The 23068-nt window shown below is 42.6% G+C and overlaps 1 protein-coding gene across 3 annotated transcripts in view; it reads right to left on the bottom strand.

The window, feature by feature from the left end:
* Pld5 (phospholipase D family member 5) overlaps positions 1-23068 on the bottom strand; it is a 325180-nt gene that overhangs the window by 10273 nt on the left and 291839 nt on the right. For all 3 annotated transcript variants that reach the window (XM_057770618.1, XM_057770619.1, XM_057770620.1), the window contains 3 exons: positions 17469-17666; positions 6061-6197; positions 1489-1657 (listed from right to left, as the gene is read on the bottom strand). In XM_057770618.1, the coding sequence (XP_057626601.1) occupies positions 1489-1657; positions 6061-6197; positions 17469-17666 (504 nt within the window). The remainder of the gene's footprint in view (positions 1-1488; positions 1658-6060; positions 6198-17468; positions 17667-23068) is intronic.

Genomic DNA, 23068 nt, shown 5'->3' with positions numbered 1-23068 from the left:
TGGGGACTCGGCACACAGCCACTGAATGCACAGGGGCTTGATTTGAAAGCTGAGGTCGAAAGGCAGAAGGATTAACAGTCATTAGTCAGCTGAAGGTGGGGAAGACAGATGCAGGCAGAGGAAACAGCACCGACATAGGTCCGGAGGGGAGGAGGCAAGAAAAAATCAAAGGGGGCCTGAGAGTTAAGTTAGCACATTTCATGGGTGATGTGGGATTTCCCTCTGTATGCTGTGAATACCACTGGTTAATGAAGAAGCTGCTCTGGGTATATTGCAGCGAAGAACAGGGCAAGGCAGGACTTCCAAGCAGATAGAGGAGGAGAGAGCAGGTGGAGTCAAAGAGACGCCACATAGCTGCTGGAGAAGAAAGATGCCTGCACGTTAGTACTGGTAAACCGTGAGCCTCGTGGTAAAATATAAAATAATGGAAATGGGTTAATTTAAGATATAAGAGCTAGCTAGCAATATGCTTAAGCTATTGTTCAAACAGTATTGCAATTAATATAGTTTTTGTGCAATTATTTTGGATCTGGGTGGCCAGAATGAACAAGTGGTCTCTGACAACACATGGGTACTAGGGTTTGAGTGTGATATGCCTCCCATAGGCTCATGTGTTTGAACACTTAGTCTAATGAGGGTGATATTTTGGGAAGAGGTAGAATCTACCTGAAGAAGTAGGTCTATTGGCAAGGGTGGGACTTACAGGTTAGATAATGTCCCTAATAACAGCCCAAAGTCTGTCCTTCCTGACAAGCCAAGATGTAACAGATCAAACTGTTAACTCATGCCAGCAAGGCACAAGTCCTGACCACCATGGAACTGTGGACTCAGATCAATCCTGCCTCCCTTCAGTTGCCTCTGGTCAACATTCTGTCACGATAGTGAGAAAAGTAGCAAAAATGGGCTACTAGCAGCTCCCCACCTTGCCTTCCTCTGGGCTTCTAGAGATGGATTAGCACATGCACAAGAGACAGGAGCAAGCCCAGGAGTCTGGGCTAGTGGGATGGTGGGCAGGGTCAGTACGTATGGATGGAGGTTTCGACTGTGTCAAAGTTACAAATAAGATTAGCAGGTGAATGAAGTGGTTAAAGTGTGTACTTGAAGGGGCTGAGGAGATGGCTTGGAGGGTCAGCTGCCCTCTGTGCACAGATGAGAACCCGAGTTTGGATTCCTAACATCCACATAAAGTTTGGCAGGCAGCTGTCGTAACGTTAGTGTTGGTGGTAGCTTGAGACAGGTAGTCCCTGGAGCTTGGCGGCTAGCTAGTCTGCCCAAATCTGTGAGCTTCAGGTTCATGAGAAATCCTGTCTCAAAAAAATATAAAAAAAGGTAGAGAGCAACCAAGGAGGACATTTGATGTTGACCTCTGGCCTCTACATGACTCCCTCCACGCCCCTGCCCTGGGTGTGTGGTGTGCCAACATCTTTCATAGACATGCAAAGGGATTAAGCCCTTTTTATTGAATAATCCAGGTGATAAAATACTTACAACTTTCAAGCTGCAGTTGGCTATTTCAGTGCAAATAGCTTTAAGAGACGAAATGAAGTTAAAAGTGAGGGGGTCAGTCTCCTTCCAGAAGCTAATGAGGAGCCGGACTTTAACGCTTCGCAAAACTAATGCTTCTCTTATTTTCCCATCCAAATCTGGCCAGTATGTTCTGCAGAAGGAAAAAGGAAAACCTACCTGAGAAAGAATTTTACTAGACAACAGAATGCTTCACTGTTCCTCTGTGCATTGCTTTAATCTGTAACATGCCAACCAACATGTAGGATAGATTGATAACATGGGTCTTTGGAGTTTGGTACCAAAAGGTGATGTTTTGCTAGGACCTCCTTATAGCAGGTCTTATACAAGGCCTATCTATAGACCTTACAGAAGGTCTCATGTTCACGGGCGAAGCTATGTGGAGCTAGTGTGCAGATGAACCAACCCCCTTGGGTTGTCTTCAGCAGACCTCCAAAGCTTTCCAGGCCTCGTGTGGTGGAAGCGTCTACTTTTGGGCAGAATTAGCTATGCGTCTTGCATGCCTCGACCCAGATGCCATGGCAATCTCTGTTCTTTGACAATATCCCTCACTCTCTAACAAACGTCTGCTCTGGTTATCTGAGCTGTCCAATGCTCTTATTTCTGCATTATCTTTAACACCATCTCTATAGACCCAGCTCCTTTCCCTCCTTCCTCTGGTCGGGTCACTGGGAATCCTCCATCAGGCCAGCAGTTTCCTCTGTCACCTAAGCCTCTTCCCACAGCAATTCTCCCAGATATGTGTTTCTATGACCATTTGTCTTTTGGCTTAAGGTGAGCATGTGGCCATTGGCTCTACCCATTCCCCATCATGTCATTTTAGAGGCATCACTTATTCCTTATGTTAGGACAAATCAGTTACTTGTCTTGTCTTAACTAAGTCTCAAACTATGCCTTCTTTCATTTCTTTGTAGGGATTCTGCTTTGTAGGGATTCTGCTGAGATTCCAGGCTCAGTCACTGTTTGGACAGTTACTGTGAACTACAGCCTGTCAGTGCTATAACCACAGCATCTCCAGGGTCTGCCCTCTGACCCTCTCACCCTCTATGACCCTCCTGCCCTCAAAACTCCCTTTCTTAACCACACAAAGCCTGTCCTTTAGTCCTGATGGGCTACAGATCTATGATGCCCTGAAGTCCCAGCTCCTTCAGCCTCTCCTTGTCTCTTTTACCTGGACAACCCAATTCCAGTTATGATCACCTGCAGGCCACTTGTCCCTCCACCTTCCTCTTGATCTTTGCAGGACCTAAATCCTGGGTGACACTAGAATTCTCTCTGTCACTTTCTAGGGACTACCAGGAACACTCACCTCAGCCTTCTACTCTAAATTGGTCCCTTGCCTCAACTCTTTTCCTCGGTCAACCTCACCTCTATCATCACAAACATGGCTGCTTAACAGCTGGTGTGATCCTGCTACTCCTTGAATTCAAACACCAGCGCCTTCCCCAAATCAAGAGACTCTCTATGAGAAGCCTCCCTACCCCCTTGCTCCTCATCGCTGCTTCCTCTCCAGAATGGTTTCTTGCTGCCATATCTTGGGCTCTGCGATCCAGCATTGAACCTGGCAGGTGTTCTGCATCACCATCGCACACTCTGCTAGCTGGAAAGACAGGAATCCCAACACTGTCTCTAACAGAGGATGTGTGTTTAGATCATCTCTGCCTTAGGAGTTCTCAGGTCTCCTTTCATTTAGGTATTTGGCAGTGAGGACACTACATTTTAAGTCTAAGATATTAATTAATTCTGCAAACACACAGACTTCACTTCTGAACCTCCCTGCTTTTTAGGATCAGTTTGACTTCTAAATAAAACTTATTTGTATGACTGAGAAGAATGTAATTATAGTCTGAATGTTTGAGCTACGTATTTCTCTTCTGTGCCCTTTTGTTTTGAGGTGAAGGTAGGGGCTGGAGAGATGGCTCAGAAGTTAAGAGCACTGGCTGTTCCCCCAGAGGTCTTTTTTTATTTTTTATTTTTCCATTCAAAAATTTACACTTCCTCCCCTCTTCTCTCCCCTCCCTCCTTAAGAGAGGGCAGGGAACCCTGCCCTGTGGGAAGTCCAAGGCCCTCCCCCCTACATCCAGGCCTAGGAAACTTTGCATCCAAATAGACTAGGGTCCCAAAAAGCCAGTACATGCAGCAGCAGAGGAGAGGGTGCCTGAACTGGCCTTGTCCCACTATCACACTGATGATTATCTCCAATATCACCATAGAATCTTTGTTTGGCGACGGATGGAGATAGAGACAGAGACCCTCATCAGAGCAACGGACTGAGCCCCCAAGGTCCAGTTGAAGAGCAGAAGGAGGGAGAAGATGAGCAAGGAAGTCTGGATGAGGGGTTGGTCCATCCACTGAGACAGTGTGCCTGTTCTAATGGGAGCTCACCAAATCCAGCTGGACCGGGACTGAATGAGCATGCGATCAAACCGGACTCTCTGAATGTGGCTGAAAATGGGGGCTGACTGAGAAGCCATTGATAAAGGCACTGGGACTTGTTTCTCCTCCAGAGGTCCTAAGTTCAATTCCCAGCACCCACAGGGTAGTTCACAACCATCTATAATGAGATCTTGTGCTCTCTTCTGGCAGACAGGTAGAACACTGTATACATAATAAGAAAATCTTAAAAATAAAGTTGAAATTATAGGTTTAAAATTATATTTTGTTTCTGTCCATGTCCCTGTAGGCAGCTCCAGAAATCTTATTTATTTGCTGAGCTGAGCTTGGTGGAAACTTTCTTTGATCTGTTGACTCCTGTATTTGAGGTGAATAAATATTTCCTTTTTTTTTTAAAAAGGTTAGCACATGAAGCAATGCATTTCATCATGGCATCTTTGCTCACAATACAAGAAGTATTTGAACTACAGCCAGAATGATAAATAACTAAGATATGAGCCTTCAGGTTGGTCTCTAGCTCTTTAAGCATCTTTACATTTCCCCCTACTTGTAAGATTTTTGTTTCTTTGAGACAAAGTTTCACCTTGTAGCCTAGACTGGATTTAAACAATGTAACCTTGGATGATATTGAACTTGTAACCCTCCTGTCTCAGTCTTCCAAAATGTGGGAATAAAAGTGTGCACCATGACACACCACAGATCCCCAGCCTGACAATGAAAGACTTCAGTTTTGCTTATGGGAAGCCATGAAACAAAGTTTTGCTAGTCTTGAGCCATCATCCTCGAATCCCACGAACTTGGTCCTCCATTCTCCTTGGTAACAGACAACCAGGCACAATGTGTTATGTTTCCAGAGGAAAGCTGACATCTAAAATTTACTCTAAAGTCAGATAAACAAGAAATGAGGAGAGGAGGCATAGGAACGGCGGGAAACTGAGTGGGAAATCCATGAACATTCAAAAGATGCACGATGTCTTAAAGTAGCTCTGTTTTAATAGCATGACTCTTATAGCTCAAAATGCTTTCCCACGGTCCTGAAGCGACCCGTGTCTGGCAGACCTTTTGCAGTCTTACAGACATTTGCATAAAGATGATACATATTATGCATATGCAGGATCGGCAAGACGAAAAATATTCAAGAAATATGGTGCGTTTGATCATTTAAGCTCACTAAATGGCTATTTTGAAATTACAATTTTCTGAATGATGGAGGACCTCATTCACAGTCAGAAATGCGCATTTTAGAAAGTGTTTCCTGGTCAAGCTAATTCTGAAAACGCCGACAGCACCCAAAGATGTGCCTTTGTTGCAAGTAAGCAAAAGAGGGAATGCTGGGTGTGGTTCCACATTATGTGTGATTATTCTCCCAAAAGCTTTATCATACATTCTGCCCCTGAACCATTTCCAAGTTACTATGTGAGCAAACAGTGAGGAATTGAGAAGTTAGCCACTGTAAAAGCAGTCTTCTTCTCTTATGGAGGGTACACGGTCTGAGAGCATGTATTTTAGATTGCTTTTCCTCCTCATCTTGAGGACATAGAGGGATATACTTTTTCTATTTAGGTGGTTTTCTTTTTTTTTTTTGACTCTTTAAAAAAAATATTTATTGAGCTCTACATTTTTCTCTGCTCCCCTCCCTGCCTCTCCCCTCCCCACTTCAATCCTCCCTCAAGGTCCCCATGCTTCCAATTTACTCAGGAGATCGTGTCTTTTTATACTTTCTACTTCCCATGTAGATTAGATCTATGTAAGTCTCTCTTAGTGTTCTCATTGTTGTCTAAGGTCTCTGGGTTTGTGGTTTGTAGGCTGGCTTTCTTTTTGCTTTAAAAAACCACCTATGAGTGAGTACATGTGATAATTGTCTCTCTGTGTCTGGGTTACCTCACTCAAAATAACGTTTTCTAGCTCCATCCATTAGGTAATTTTCAGAGTGAAATTTATTCGACCTTCTTTCTGAGATTGCTCTCATGCCTGTAGGATAAGCTAGGTACGCCTGCAGAGTGAGCCCCCCACGCCTTTAAACTGGACCCATTTGGGGAAGCAATGCATGAGGGACCGTTTGCAGATGTCCACTACGGCAGCACAGCGTCTCAGAGCCCAGAGGCCTGAGCAGCCCACATTACAGGTGGCCAAGTCCCTGACCTTTTGGTGCTTGTGCTGGAGATGGGCAGGTAGTCTGTGACGGCGATGTACACGAACTGCTTGGCGTCGTCAATCACGCTGTAGATGGCATCGATGTCAAAGCTTCTGTTTTTAGGACAAAAGAGTTTGGGAGAATTCTGTGAAGATAGAAAACCCGAGATGTTAGAGTTGAATTGTAGGCATCTGTGGATTTAAAATATTTTGTATTTGTGTTGGTAGGTCTTGGTTTATTGTTAGTCATACGGTTTGTAAACCTCCTGTCTGTTTTTTCCTTGTTGTTGTTTTTATTTCTTGTTTGCTTTTTGAGACAAAGTTTCTCTGTGTAGCTTTGGCTGTCCTGGAACTCACTCTGTAGACCAGGCTGGCCTTGAACTCACAGAGATCCACCTGCCTCTGCCTCACAAGTGCTGGAATTGAAAACGTGCAACATTACTGCCCAACTTCCTTTCTGCTTCTTGGTCAGTTTACAACAAGCTAGTTTGTGTTTTGTCAAAGTTGAGGCAGGCCGTGTATTAGGTCCTTGAAGTCTGTCTCAGGAGGGAATTTTTGCTTTCCACACACACCTTGCTGTAGTATGAGGAGCGGGCTGCAATCCCTTTTGTTCCGTCCAGCCCGGCTAGCTTACACCCAAAATAACCACAAAGAAATTGTATTCATTTAATTACTGCCTGGCCCATTATATCTAGCCTCTTATTGGATAACTCTCACATCTTGATCTAACCCGTTTCTAATAATCTATGTAGCACCAAGAGGTCGTGGCTTACTGGGAAAGATTCTAACCTATGTCTGTCTCAGGCCGGAGCTTCATGGCGTCTGACACACTGCCCTTCTTCCCAGCATTCTATTCTGTTTACTCCACCTATCTAAGTCTGCCCTATCAAAAGGCAGTATCTTTATTCAACCAATAAAAGCGACACATCCTACACCATTTCCCCTTTTCTGTTTAAACAAAAAGGAAGGCTTTAACATAGTAAAATTATATATAACAGGTATCAAGCAAGAATTACAATTACAATATTTAGATCTATTTTATCTTTTATCATAACAAAGAAAAACTATAACTATTCTTCAGCTCCATCAAAGACTCCAGAAGGATATAATATTACCTAAGTAAACAAGAAGTAAGCAATTTCCAAAACTCTAAAATTGACAGAGACATCTTGCTGCCTGGACAATCACCCAAAGTTTTTCTGTACTGTTGGGGCATCCATCTTCAGCCTTCAGGCCCATAGTATCCAGCAGACTTTTCTATGAAGCAGGAAATTTCAAAGACATTTCAGTCACTTTCTTTTGTGTCCTGCAGAATGTCTCGCAGACTCTTTCATGAAGCAGAAATCCCGAAGGACCATCTCACCTTTAGGCAAGTTCAGCAGTCCTCTTTCTGAGGGTTCTTCATGTCCAGTTTATGTATCAGTCCAGGCAAGAGCAGTTTCATGCCCAAATGGCTAACAAACTCCATAAGGAGCCTCTTCAATGCCCATCTTCTTCATGAAGTAGATTGGTGCTGCCAGGAGCAGACGTGTCTCATTGTCATGAAAAGCCCTAAGTTATTAAAACATTAAATGCCATATTTTGTAGTCTTTGACAGATATGAAGAATGCCTATCTAACTGAAATATATCTCTATATATCTAGAAAATCTAACTAACATGACTACAAGCTTGACTATTATTGATGATTATCCATTAACGACCTATATTTCCTAATTATACATTACATTTTTAAATGAACTACACAATCACAATACTTTAATAAAGATCAGAAATACATATACATCTAACAAGATTGACCTTAAATTTAATCAATAAACCAATATTTATACCAATGCAAATTATTCATCTCTATATCATATCCCCCTGTGAGAGTAGCCTGCCTCAGGTTTATATTATTCTAGGATCCTTCCTGTTTGTGACTGAGGATATTCTAAAGTATGATTTATAGACTTATATACACATAGAGCAAGCAATTTATTCTTGAAGTCATTTCATCTGAGGTGATGTTGGCCATAAAACTATCCAAGACACAAATCTAAAAACTCTCATTTTTCTGGATCTTTCATAGAGTCAGGAAAAGGATTGCTGATGGTGGAGAAGGGGCATCTATAACCTGCCAAGGAAAACCGAAGTTACCATGATGCCCACATCCATCAAGAGAGTCAGAGAAGAAAGATATCCTGCCAGACATCAGTCAAATGAGCTAAGAGGCAAACTGTGCTGAAGGTATTTTTCTCATGTCTGAACTTTCTATGTTTTTACATGCAGTTGGTATAGCAAGGGGAAGATGAATTTCAGAGTCTTAGTGTTTTTCCAGCGAAAAGGATTGAACAAGAGTGTCTCCTGTAAGCCCTGCCTTTCCCCTGACATCAGTCCCTGTGGGAAGCATGGGTGCACACAAGAGAGGATGAACATTTCTGGACCTGACTGGAATAAAGAACAGCATGGGACAATAAGAGTTCCCAAGTCATTTGTTCCCAGTAGCTTATCCTGAATCAGTGGGGATCTTGTCTTACTACATGACTCCCAGAATGAAGATACTGGGGTGAATACCCCCCTCTATGAACAGAAGGGGCAAAGTGGCTAACAGGGCATATTAAGGGTAAACCCTTTCTAGGCATCCATGTCCAGACAGTCCTTGTGATGACTATTAGTGATTATTAACTGCCTAATGGTGCCTAATAGTCAACTCAACAGGCTTCAGAATCATTGAAGAGATGAACCCGGGATGGGAGGTGACTTTGAGAGAATTTTGAGTAAGGTAAACTGAGGTGGAAAGACCCACCTTTACTGTGGATGGCAGTGCTCTATGGGCTGGAGTCCTGAAGGAAAGGCAGGATGATCACCAGCGTTCAGCTTCTGCTGTTTCCCAACTGCAGATGTGATGAGCAGCTGTCCTGTGCTCCCATTTCTATGCTTTCACCACCATGATGAGCTCCCCTCAGGTGGTAAGCCAGAATCCACCCTTTCTCCATCAGGTTCCTTTTGTGAGATATTTGGACGTAGCAGTGGGAAACGTAAACAATCAAGTCCTCTTGGCCAGCGACAGGCAGTGTGTACTTTGGATTAATTATTTTGCTTTTCGAAGGAAGATAAACTTCCATTCTTTAGTGGGAAGAAATGCATTGTCTCCATGACATTTAGCAAATGGGTACAGGTGGCTTTCAGGATGAACTCCTGTCTTGGGATGAGTACCCCTGAGTGTTATTCTGTTATTCTGTTTCCCCACCCCCATATCCCCAGCCCATGGCGGTGTCCTCGTCACCTCTGCTTGCTGACATTTACTCAGCTGGACCCTCTGGGTGACATGCTTCCTTGTTTGTCATACTGGATCGCTCTCTAAATTCCAGTTCAAATACATGTCTTCCACAAAACTCTTTCTTTCTTAGATCTTCAGACAGAGGCCACCTCTGATCTCCTAGGCTGTATGCTTCTTTTTCCTTCTTATCAACTCCTGTCCCCTCTTCCTCCCTCCTTTATTCTCTCCATCTCTCCATCCCCAGGCTGGTGCGCCCTGGGGTTTTCTTTAGGCTAGCCAAGTGCTTTACTCCTGAGCTACATACCAGCTCCAGCTTCACCCTTTCAAATCTGTTGTTCCAGGGCATCGAGTGACTCCACACTGATGCACAACCCTTCCCACAATCCACCTCTGAGTTCACGTCTGGAGTTCACTCTCTACCTTAGTTAGCCCCTTCAGAAATATAATGGCCTGGGTTTGCCTCTCCGTCAGCTAGACTGTCTCTAGCTTGATTTTAGGAACTGTGTCATTTTCCTGTATCATTAAAACCATACATTCAAAAGATTTAATTTCCTTAGCCTGTCTGGTCTGTCTTAGACATGGCTCAGGGTACCACAGAGCGGCTGTGGAACATCTCTCTGGACAGGTTCATGAGGTCTGAAACAGATCAAAACACTCGTGGTTTTGTCTCAGTTAAGAACTTCCTGAGTTTCATTCTGAGATCCCAAACTGGGGTTAGCTTTTGGAGAGAGGCACATTTAGGTGGGGAATGATTCGGGGCTACTGTGCCCAGATGTCATGAGGAGAGGGAGGGCCTTAGTGATGTAGGCCAGATTCCACACTTACAGCCCAAGAATATTAGTATATACCATCTCCCTTCAGTCCTCCCTTCCTTCTCATTTCACCCTCACCCCAGCTCGTCTCCCTCTCTCCCTTCCTTCTTTTTACAGAGCTGTCCTGGACACCTCTCTGTAACCAAGGCTGACCCTGAGTTTGTAGCAATCGTCTAGCCTCTGTCTCTCGGTCCTGGGACTACAAGCCCCACTAGGCATGGCTGGTCTGCTTCTTAACGGAGTTCATGAGAGTCTCATTCTCTCACACTGCTGCTCTCTGAGGACTGGATAGGAGAACAGCCCATTCTCTGGATGGGTCACGGACATGCTGTTGTTTTATCGGCAGATATGGCCAAGTGCCGGTCATGCTCCTGACTCAGGTCTAGGCAAGTGGCAGGTTAACTCGGGGGTTAAGGGAAGTTCTGTGCATTGTGAGGCTTCTGCCTAACACCTGTTGCATGATACCGCTTCCTTTGCTGGCGCGCTTGCGTATTTGCCAGCTCTTGGGCTGGGCTGTTTTTATTTTTTGTACAGCGCCTGTACCTTGTACCATGCACATATTATGTGCTCAGTAATTAGCTGTGAAATAAACATGAATGTATTTAATAAATTGATAAATGTTGCCTCACCCTAACCACTATTCCTAGCTGGAGTAGCTTCATTCTAAATTTTTTTCCCCAAACACATAAGGAAATCATTATTAGTATCAATCTGCCTAGTCTTTTCTGAGTTCCCTTTGCCTAACACAATGCCTGGGGCTTGGCAGGTGCTTCATGTGTCTGTTAAGGGAAGACATGATTGTTTACAGCAATATCCTTGCATCTGGGGGCTTAGTTCTACCCCTATAATATATATGATATATATAATAAGCAGTATAATGTTCCTTAATATACAACAATTAAAAGACTGATGTACCGCTCCGCTAGGATGCTAACTAGTTCCCACTGAGCACAGAGGGGGCTGCTACATCCCCTTCAGCGCCTAGAAGGAATGTGTAATCCTGGTGAGGTGTGCCCTTTTATTCCACAGTTGAAGTAGAAGGCAGAACTACAGAGACCGTTTTATGTTTTAGCTGACTTTACTGATCAAAAATTCTTGAGGCATCCCATATTTGACTTAATCTAGGTTTTTTTTTTCCCCTTGGATGAGCAAGTGCTGGATGTCTGAATGTTTCATTCTGCATACTCAGTTGGTAAGTACTTTGTAGAGTACTGATTTACTTCACAATGGTCTCCTGGTTTTTTAAAAAGTTCATGATGTCTTTCTAGAACACACACACACATACAAACACACATGCACACACACATGCATACACACACACACACACACACACACACAGAGAGAGAGAGAGAGAGAGAGAGAGAAATATAACCAAAGATGGAAAGAAAACCCACAGAATAGCAGAGAAGATTTGCAAATCATTCATTTGCTAAGGACCTTGTACAAAGAATGTAGAAAATCTCCCTAGGAGCTCTTGGAAACTGAGCATGACTGAAAGATGCAGTCAGCGCACAGCAACGCTTACACAACAGGCACACTAGGAAGGGTAACATGAGAAAGAAAGAAGAAGGAGCATGGACACATGGGCAGGTGGGATTTTAGAACGGTGTGGTCAGTTTTGGAAAACAGTTTAGTAGTACGTCAGAATGATGAATAATCAGCAGTTCTTTCCTAAGTATAAATCCCAAAGACCTGAACACATATTTATATAGAATGTTGGATCTGAATGTTCACAGGGGTCAGTTGCACAAGAACTCGAATATAGAAATACCAAATGCCCATCAACCAACCAACCAACACACACACACACACACACACACACACACACACACACACACACACAGTATTACATCTTTACAATACGACATTACTTAGCCATAGAAAGAAAGCCAAGGAACTACCTATAAATCCATAAATCCATGCTACAACATGCTAGGTGAAAAAAAAAAACAGTCACAAAAGATTACATTTTGCAATGCTACATTTAGATAGAATCTCTGTGAACGGGTACATGAAGGTCTAGATCAGAACTTTTTGGACTGAGGGTGGGGAAACAGAACGTAGTTGCTGCTGATTATGGCGGTTCCCTTGTGTGAAGAAAGCATTCTGAAATTTCATGATGCCAATGTGTGCAGAGCCTTTTGAATACACCAAAGGCCACAGAATTATAAACTCTAAAAGGGCTGAGTTCAGTAAATAACTTATAGCGCTAGAAATCTGTTAAAATGTAAGTATTAATAGAAAGTGTAAGTTTTAAGAAGGAATATAGTATGTATGATACTTTTCCCCGTAGCAGCCCTGAGCTCTTTTCTGTGTCTTCTCCTCTCAGCTAACACAGCTCAGTCTCCATGACTGATAGGTGGATAAACTACATAAGAACAATGCATGAAACCTTTCTCATTCTCAGATCAATATAAACAAAGCTTTGGCCTAGAAAGCAAATGCATAATTTTTTTCAAGTACATTAAGGTCTGTGAAAAGAAATCTACCAGACACAAAACCTTCCATGATCCATTTCCATTTTCTGACTTTAAATATATGAAAATTACAATAACCTGGTACCCAGGCACTAGAAGTCATAAAGATAAATCTAATTAAGTATCAATTTGTGGTTCATAGGAAAATTATAAATAATTCCTATTTTTATAACTTTAAATTTTAGTGAGTTAGGAATGATCAAAACTCTGTATCATAACTGGAAACTTACATTTAACTGCCCTGAGTTAGGAATTATTAAAAGTATAATTTTAGGACAGGTGATTCTTCAAGTCTTTAGAAATTCTGTGTGTTCAATTTAGTTTTGGGACTGTCAACTTCCAAAAATATGATGTACTATTTTAAGATTTTTTTACAACAAATATATTGAACTTAAATTAGTGTGCCTTGGCATTTGCTTGGCATGTATTACTAAAGAAGCTATATACATTCTGGAACTTTCCATCAATATCACTACCAATAAATCCAGTCCAACATTTATTTATTTACTGCTGCTTTCAAAGCATTGAGTGAGGTCCTGGGAATATCACTTATACAGAGAGTATAAAATCTTTAGAGCCTTATAAAATTTTGGGGGAATCGTCATAAACAAATAATTGCAAAGCTCTGATAAATAGTAGAGTGAGAGCGAGAAGCTAGTTCTGAAGGCAGGGCTTCTTTGAAGGTTAAAAAAAATATAGGTAAGACTCTAGATCTCCTCAAAATCAGGTGTGTGTACGTGTGTGTGTGTGCATGAGTGTGTGTGTGTGTGTGCATGTGTGCATGAATATATACATGCACACACATATATAAAATTAAACTGCATGAGTATGCTGGTTGATTTCTGTCAACTTGACACAAACATAGACATAGCTGGAAAGAGGAAATCTTAATTGAAAGAAATCTCTTCATGAGATTGGCCTGTAGGCAACTCTGTGAAGAATTGTCTTGATCAATGATTGATGTGGGAGAGCCCAGCTCATTGTAGATGGTGCTGTTTCTGGGCTGGTGGTCACAGAATAGTACAAGAAAGCAGGCTGAACAAGCCATGAAGAGCAGGCCAGTAAGCAGCACTCCTCCTGGCCTCTGCATCAGTTCCTGCCTCTAGGCCCCCGCCTTGAGCTCCTGCACTGTCTTCCCTGGATGACTGTCTACAAGCTGATTTTGGTTATGGTGTTTTATCACAGCAATAGGAAGCTAAGATGATGATGAAAACATGAGATTTGTCTTTCTAAATCTTGCTAATTTCATTAAACAGTATCTCCAACTCCACCCATTTTCCTTAGAATGACATTAATTCCATTTTTCTTTATGGCTGAACAAAATCCATGTGTGTGTGTGTGTGTGTGTGTCCGCACGCGCACTCTGTTTTTAAAAATCTTTTCATCTGCTGAAGGCATCCTGACTGCTTCTACATTTTGCATTCTGTAACTAGCATAGTAATAAACTAGAATCTGCATGTGTCTTTGAGGTGTGTTGACCCAAATTCCTTCCAGTAGATGCTCAGGAGTGGTATAGCTAGATCACATGGTAACTTTCCTCTCAGGTTTTTGAGGAACCTCCATATTGATTTTCACAGTGGCTACACTGGCTTACATCACCAGGAACAGTACATATATTGGGGTACATATATATAATGTCTCCCTTTCCCTACATCCTCACTAGCATTTTCTGCCATTTGTTTTCTTGGTGATAGCCATTCTAACTTGGGTGAGATAGACCCTAATGTAGTTTTAATTTGCATTTCCCTGATGACTAAAGATGATGACTTTTTCATACTTTTACTGTCATTTGTTTTTCTTCCTCTGAGAACGGTCTCACTCATCTGTTCATTTGTTGATTGGATGACAGTTTGGGGGTACTTAATTTTTGATGTATTTAAAGATTATAGGTATTAATTTTCTGTCAGAGTCAAAACTGATCTTTATTTGGTATCTGTTGGACTTAAGTTAAAGGTATAGTTGATATTATTAATGAGAAGATAAAATAAATCAAATTAAAGAAATGAAAATAGAAAATAAGCTTTAAGTAATTTTAAAAGCTAACTACTACTCAGACCCAGAAAGACAAATATATTATCTACTCACTCATAAGTGGCTTTTAGACATAAAGCAAAAAAAAAAAACAAAAACAAAAACAAGACAAAACAAAACAAAACAAAACAAAAAAACAGCCTCCAGTCCCCAACCCCAGAGAACTAGACAACAAAGAGAACAACCCTAAGAGAAAAATACATGGATCTACATAGGAAGGAGAAAAAGACAAGATCTCCTGAGTAAATTGGGAGCGTGGGGGTGGGGAGCATTAGAGAGGGTAGAAGGGATTGGGGAGGCAAAGAGGGGAGCAAAGAAATATGTATAGCTCAATAAAAACAATTCTAAAAAGTTAACTACCAGAATATGTGTTTTCCAGTTCATTTGCTAGCTATCTTTTGGATGAAAAAAAATCAATTTTTAAGTTTCCCTAGACTAGAGCAAAGATGTACTCTCATTTCCAGGGAAGAGGTGTTGGAAGAAAGAGCTTGCACTGTCAGTGGGTTGAACTGAGGGCCCAAGGCTCTCTGTGGTAGAGATGGCGGTGCTAGAATCGACAAAGGCAACACCTGCCCTTTTAAATGTGGACAAGAACCTTAATCACTTATCTCTAAGATTCACACCTTAAATTCAAGCCACATGATTGTCCAAAGCATTGCTCATTTGTGCATTTATTTCCTGTTGCCTCTCATCTATTTTTCTGGATCCCCTGTTTGAGGCACGATGTCACTTTGTTTTCCATTGCTGCTTATGTACAGATTGGGAACACACTCTAGCCTTGGGCTACTACTGTTCTCTGGAGATGCAAAGAAAATGTGCTTCTAAAAGGCTCCCTGTAGGGATTCCACTTGCTACTACATTATGTAGGAGCCAGTGGGACAAGGGCACCACAAATGCCGCAGAGAACCAGCTAACCTGGGCTCATAGGGGTTACAAAGACTGAACAGACAACCAGAGAACCTGCATGGGACTGATCTAGGCCCTCTGCAAGTGTGTTACTGAAGAAGGACGCTTAAAAGAAATCCCACACTAACTCAGAATTGAGAAATAGGTGGTTATTTATTTAAGGGTAAACTCACAAATCAGAATCCTCTGCTGGAACGGAGATCAGAAATCGAAATCCGAAACGGGAACAGAGAGGCCGGAAAAGAGCGGATGCAGGCTCTGCATCAGCATATATAGTATAAGAGGCCACGCTCCAGTAGGCGGATAATCACTGCTGTAAGACTTCCTACAGCATGTTACAACTGTGTAACTTGATTTGTTAGACCCCTAACAGTGAGAGCAGAGGCTGACTCTGTCGCCTGTTTTTAGGACCTATTCCTCCTGTTAGATTGGCTCATTCAACCTTAATAGAAGAGGAAGCGTCTAGTCTCACTGCAGCTTCATGTGCCATGGCTGGCTGATATCCACGGGAGGTTCATCCCATATGGGAAGAGAAACAGAGGAGGAGGAGTGGATGGGGCTTGGGGGAGAAATTGGAAGGAGAGGAGGGAGGGGAAACTTCGGCTGGGATGTAAAACCAACCAACCAACCAACCAACCAACCAACCAACCAACCAACCAACCAACCAACCAACCAAAAGTCTCACCGCCCCATGGAAGCCCTTCATACCCGTTTTCAGCTCTTCGAGCTTATGTGAATTTGTTATTTTAGACAAGCATCTTAACCCTCCTTTGGACCAATGTGTACTGTCTTCTGGACATTCAGAATGTGCTCTCATTTGAAAGGGTGAAAAGGATATAGTTTATTACTCTTCAACAAATGTTCTCTGGTAGGTAAGAGTCACTGGGATAGACGCCCTGGCACCCATCCAGGGAAGAAGAACAGCAGTCATGTGGGAGCAGGGTTTAGAGGAGACTGGCTGAGCACCAGAATGAACTCAGGAATGTGGTTCAGGTCTGACTCGTGAGGTCTCACCATAGGTCAGGTGTTAATTCTTAATTGTTTTAGAATTTGGAGAGACTGGATTGGAGGCCCAGATATACACGATCCCAGTTCCTAGTGATAGCACAAATGGGTGGGAAGTGGGGTGTTAACAGGAGGTAAGGATGGGGCACTGGTTTTCACCAGAGTCAGAAGCCTCAGACATCAGGGGTGGCCTTGTGCTGGCCTGCCCCAAGCAAATACATCAGCTCTGGCAACGTCTGCTTTCCGTGCTGGTTCCCTCAGATCGCTCTCATCAAGTTTCTACTGTAGATAGATCTGGGAACCATGGATGAAGGGCTCATTGGCTGTCAGCCCAGGGAGCTGGGACCTCTGCAGTGCTTTCCACATGATGGACTTTGAGCCCCTGGGAAGTTTTAATATCTTCTTTTGTAAAATGGCCACAATGGAATCATAGCTCCACTCCCACAGGCTCAGGGAATGTTGCAAAAGAAAGCACACAGAAGATTGTAAGAGTCAGAGGTCACTGGGGACTGTTGCAGTAATAGTGCCTTCTGGACATGACTGGGCTGTTGTGCTAATGTTCTCACACAGTAGTTGGTGCTGCATGTAAGACCCACACGATATCAACCCAGTCAGCATCCCAGGATATGGGCGGGATCCCAAGGACCACCTCTAGCTGAGACTATTGGCAGTTCAAGGCTTCTAGAGGAGGTATAGTCAGTTTTCCTCCAAGGTTTGGTCTCTGCTATGCTGCCCATGCCATAGTCAACGGCCTTACACCCATGTCCACAGGGGCAGCGCTAAGTGGACTCAGTGGGTTACAAGAAAAAGAGGCCATGAGACTGGAATGTGAGGAGGGTCTGGGAGGGGTTGGAGAGACTGGTTTACAGAGTCTTTGGGGACAAAAGTGGTGGGGGGTGATGAAGCAATGCGGGTGTACAACTCACCGACACAAAGGCTTGCGACTTGGTTTCATTCAACTGGAGCTGAAGCTTCTTCTCATTGTCATAGACTCCGTACAGTCTCTTGGACCAGGTCTGAGGTACTCTGCTCTTGAATTTTAATGAGCTATATAAAGCGAATATCCTTTGTAAATCTAGGACCAGGCAGCTGCAGTTGTAGAAGATGACACCGAGTTCTTTCATCTGTGAAATTAAAATTGAGAGCATCAACGTGGGGTGCAATTGATGATGTTATTTTCAGAGGAAAAAAATGCATAAGAGTGCTGTAGAGGAGACATCTTTTTTAAATGCATTTTTTTGTTACATGGAAGTATTCAGATAGGACCACATAATAGCATATAGAAGAAATATATCCTGAAATGTTCGTATACAGGAATAGAACTTTTCCTCCCTTTTTGCAGTTGCCCTTTTACGGAGACAATTTTACCAGCTACAGTTTTAATATTGGCTTTTCACATTTTTCCCCCTCAACACCATTTTTAAATGGCTACTTAAGCAGCAAGACAATGACCCTCCATTGCCACATTACAGAGTGATTACAGTATAGATGCATGGAAATTGGCCCCAGCTCTACAGTGTTAGAGCCATGTGATTTGAGGGTAATATACTTAATCTCTGGACCTCAGTGTCTTCTTACATGAAGTGGAGGCAATAGTGTTAACCGCATAGACGAAGTTGCAGGAACAGACTGGTTAATACACGTAAGAACAGTGCTCACAGTCATTAAAAATTATGGCAAATTGATATTCTTACTAAAATTGCACACCCCTTGACAGCAGCAGACCAACTCTCTGTGCCGAAGAGATCATGGAGGTATTTTTGTCCCTCTTTTCTCAGTGCACAAGAAGGAAAGTGAAGCCCACAGAGTTAAGTAAAATTACAAGTCAGAGACCAAATTGGGGGTAAATTAGGAATCTGATTGCAGGTTTCGTGAATGGTGGTTAGAGATACCCAGGCAAAGAACTTCAATAGCTCCCTCCTAGCCTACTGTGTCTTTGGGGAAAGTGTTCACTATCTTTGATTTGCTTACAGTAACAATGTAAAGTTATGGTTGGAAAAGAGAGGGACACACATATGAATGTTTTATATGACTTGATCTCCCAGTTAAGGGTGGCTTGGGAGACCTGGGCTCCTGAAGACCAAAGCAGGAATATGAAATTTTCTTCCAGTCTGTCTCTTTCTCCAGGAGAGACTGCTTACCATGTAGCATTGTATGTCCTTGTTCCCCGGGCTACCAGTAAAACATACTATGGCGGGGGGGGGGGCTTTCCATGTTCATCTATTCTGACCTGTATTTATGCTTCTAGCTCCATGGCAACCACAAAACAGATATGCATAGGTTATTTAACCCACTCAGGAACTTGTCTCTAATTTCTTGCTATTGCAAAAAATAACACGATCATCCTTGAACATATTGTCGTGTGTTTTTGTGCAGGTATTTCTTCAGTATTGAGTATTGCAGTCAGAGGATCAAACACATGAAGGTTAAGAAAATGAAAGGTTTCAATGAACAGGTAGATCAGAAATATGCAAAGACACTTATTTATGACTTAGGCCTTTTAATCAGAGCTGAGTGGTTAAAGGTAAACATGAAGGGGAGAATGTGTGTGTGTGTGTGTGTGTGTACAAGTCTAAGTGTGCAATTATCTCTTTCCAGGTGCTTAGGTGCTGTCTTTTATTCTGTCACTTGTATTATTTTTAATAAAATGCTAATTGGCCAGTAGCCATGTAGGAAATAGGGGCGGGGTGATCAGGCAGGAAGTAGCATCAAGGCAACGAGAATTCTGGGAAGAGGGAAGTTTCAGTCTGCAGTTATGACCCAGATGCAGAGGACACAAGATGTGACTGCCTCACCCAAAAAGGAACCAATCCATGTGGCTAACACAGACAAGAATTATGGGCTAATATAAGTTACAAAAGTTAATAAGAAGCCTGAGATACTAGGCCAATCAGTTTATAATTAATGTAGATCTCTGTGCGATTTCTTTGGGACTTAATGACTGCAGGAAACAGGCAGGACAGAAAACTCAGTCAACAATGGGGTAGAACTAGAGTGAGGATGTTGGATTCCCAGGGACTTTTGATGAATGAGCATTTGATGTTTCCACTGGAGAATGTGGGGAAGGCAGTAAGAGGGAGGCTTGTTTCCAGAAACCATCCATATTACTCTTTTGTTAGTTTTGTTTTTGTTTTCTCAGATAAGGTTTCTCTGTGTATTTCTGGCTGTTAGATCCACCTGCCCCTCCCTCCTGAGTGGTGGAATTAAAGGCATGCACCACCAGTGCCAGACTCTCTTTAAAATATATATATATTTTTTTTATTTGTAATTATGTGTATATTTGTATGTGGGTTATGTGTATATGTGTGTATGTGGGTATATGTGTATATGGTTTATATGTGCATATGTGTATGTGGGTTATGTGCGTATGTGGGTATATGTGTATGTGGTTTATATGTGCATATGTGTATGTGGGTATGTGCGAATGTGGGTTATGTGTGTATGTGGGTTATGTGTGTATGTGGGTTATGTGTGTATGTGGGTTATGTGGGTATGTGGGTATATGTGTATGTGGTTTATATGTGCATATGTGTATGTGGGTTATGTGCGTATGCGTACGTGGGTTATGTGCATATGTGGGTTATGTGTGTATGTGGGTTATGTGTATGTGCATATATGGGTTATATGTGTATATGTGTATGTGGGTTATGTGGGTGATATGCATGTGTGAGTGCAGATACCTGAAGCAACTAGAAGATGGTCTCAGACTTCCTTGAGCTAGAGCTATGAGCAGTCATGAGCCTCTTTGACATGGATGCTAGGAACCAAATTCAGGGCCTTCCAAGAGCAATATTCATTCTTAACCTCTGTGCCATCTCAGGCCAAAGTAAACCTCTTGTTTAAGAAAAATTTTTTAATTTTATATTGTGTTCTTTTGTGTGTGCAATGCCTGCAGAAGCCAGAAGAGGGCATCAGATCCCTAGGAACTGGAGTTACATTAGTACTGGGAACCAAACCTGGGTCCTATGCAGGAGCAGTAAGTGCTTTCAACCTCTGAGTCTGTTCTCCAGATTCCCACAGTAACTCTTAAAACACAGCCTGTTAGGCTCTACACTTCATTGTTTGTAATGTGGGGGATTTAGCGGAGGAGAGATGTCTCACTGACCCATATAAGGCCAGATATTCCTACTGATGATCAAGTGTCAACTTGTGGGAGTCTCCAGACTGACCTCAGGCTAGCCTTGCCAGGGGGTTCTCCCTATGACCATCTTCAGCTTTGTTACTCCAGGACCCTTGCACCACAAGGGCTGTTCTGTTAAAGTCTCAGCATGGAGAGCATTGGGTTGGTCTGCTATAAGGACGTCTGGTTAAGAACACAGCTTGTTTGCATTTCAGACCAACAGTTATTTCAAGTGCCAGACAACCATCTGGCAGACATCTTCTGACCAGGTATTGGCAAAGTCCCAGCTCCAGACACCCAGTATAAAGCCATAGAAGAAAAATATCATGTATCATAAAACATGATGCAATCTAACATGAGCCATACTGGAGATTATCAGGCATCAGTGTTTCTTCACATAGGTATGAATACTTGAACAAAAGCCCATCCCCACCCAGAGATATGGAAAGGGTAGGGGAAAATGGCTGTCACTGAAATTAGGTAAATTCATGAGGCTTTGGATCCCACTGAGATCAGCAGACAACCCTGTTCTTGAGGCTGAATGCAATTCTCTCCATGGATTCTGTCAAGAAGCTCAGAGGAATTCTCCTGGGAAATTGAACAGAGAGAAACAGACTTTTTCATAAGCTTGTTTCACCATCATGTGACTAAACTTAGGGACAGGAAGAATTTTGTTAGCATTGTGGCCCCTCAGTTTATTTACCATGGCTCCTCACTAGGTGTGGACAAGCTCTCCAACTTTCTTTAGTCACCAAGAAAGACAAAAGTTACCCATGACACCTGGAGACTAGCATGCAGCTCTCAGTCATGTCTTTGTGTTTCTGGGATCTGGTGTGAGCCTTCAGTTGTCTGTGAAAAAGTTTTATAGAATATTTTCACAGACAGGGCATTGATGGTGGACCAGAGCAAAGTTGAGACCTGTAATCGTGACCGAACACATGCTCACAAATGTGAACATCATCGAGCCATGAAAATGACCAAACATGCCTCAGTCAAGCTGACTCACTGGGTTTTACTCACTACAGCTTAGCTCACCTCATTAGTACTCCCATATGTGAGACTTATTAAGACATCCACTCTTAGATGCTCCCTCCTCCCCACCAGTGCTCAATCATGAACAAAGCCTTGTTTTGCTGTGGGATAATGCTCTTGCACACTGTAAAGATTTGTCACTTGTATTAGCCTAATGAAATGCTGATTGGCTAGTAGCCAGGTAGGAAGTAGAGGCGGGATGACCAAACTAAGAGAATTCTGGGAAGAGGAAAGGCAGAGAGTCACCAGGCAGATGCAGAGGAAGCCAGATGAGAATGCCCTACTGAGAAAAGGTACCAAGTCACATGGCTAAACACAGATAAGAATTATGGGTTAATTTAAGTTTAAGAGCTAGTTAATAATAAGCCTGAGATAACAGGTGAAACAGTTTATAATTAATATAAGCCTCTGTGTGTTTATTTGGGACTGAATGGCTATGGGACTGGGTAGGACAGAATCTTCTGTCTACATTGCTTCCTCAAGTACTTCCCCAAGTCAACAACAGAAACCTGAAACCATAACATGCCCAAGAACTCACTTACTGAGATGCCTTATGAACCTTTTCACAACAACTGGTTGTCTCCCTACTCCTTCCTGTTGACGTTTGGCCGGGGGAGGTGACCCAGCCTGCTCCCTACACCCATGTCATAGGGCTGTAAGGACAGAGAGGTTGGTGCAGCAGCACAGTGAGCATTGATTGACAAGTTCCTTTTAGACAAAGTGCTAGGTATTCAGTACCATTCTAGATGAAGTGTCAAGCTGTTCAGAAGCAGCACAGAGGTACTTCAAGGGAGACAAACAAATGAAAGGCAATGGTGATGCCCGTGTACAAGCAGAGAAGGATGGCATATTTGGAAGAGGTTTTCTCCTTGGCACTTAAAGCCAAATAATCCTCTTGAGACACTTGTGGTCTCTTTCTGCTATAGACTTGATCTGAGAACATGTGCCATCACATTTGTTAATCTGGGTATCTGGTGAACCAAATCTTCAAAATGAATGGGAAAATTGGAAGCATGATGTAAAAGAGCTTATTTTATGAGAAATAACAGAAGCAGCACTCATTGGTCTCTGTGTTCTGGGGACTGCTCCAAATGTTTCACACATCTGTGTCTTAAAATCATTTTCTTTATCAAGCATCCATTTATCCTGGCACACACAGTGATGAGTTTCATAGAGACATTTTTATGTAAGTAGATCATGGACTTGGACCACACTCACTCTCTCCTGCCCTTTCTCATCTGTCTTTTCTTCCCATTCATTTCTGTCGGGCAGTCTCCCTTCTATTTTTATATCTTATATAGTATATGGTTCATATAACTACATAAAATAAAAGATCTACAAATATGTAAAAAGAATGTCACTGGTTTTCCTGCT

The sequence above is a fragment of the Chionomys nivalis genome, chromosome 5, assembly GCF_950005125.1.
Source record: "Chionomys nivalis chromosome 5, mChiNiv1.1, whole genome shotgun sequence".
Classification (NCBI taxonomy): domain Eukaryota; kingdom Metazoa; phylum Chordata; class Mammalia; order Rodentia; family Cricetidae; genus Chionomys; species Chionomys nivalis.
This window is presented reverse-complemented; position numbering and strand designations above follow the sequence as displayed.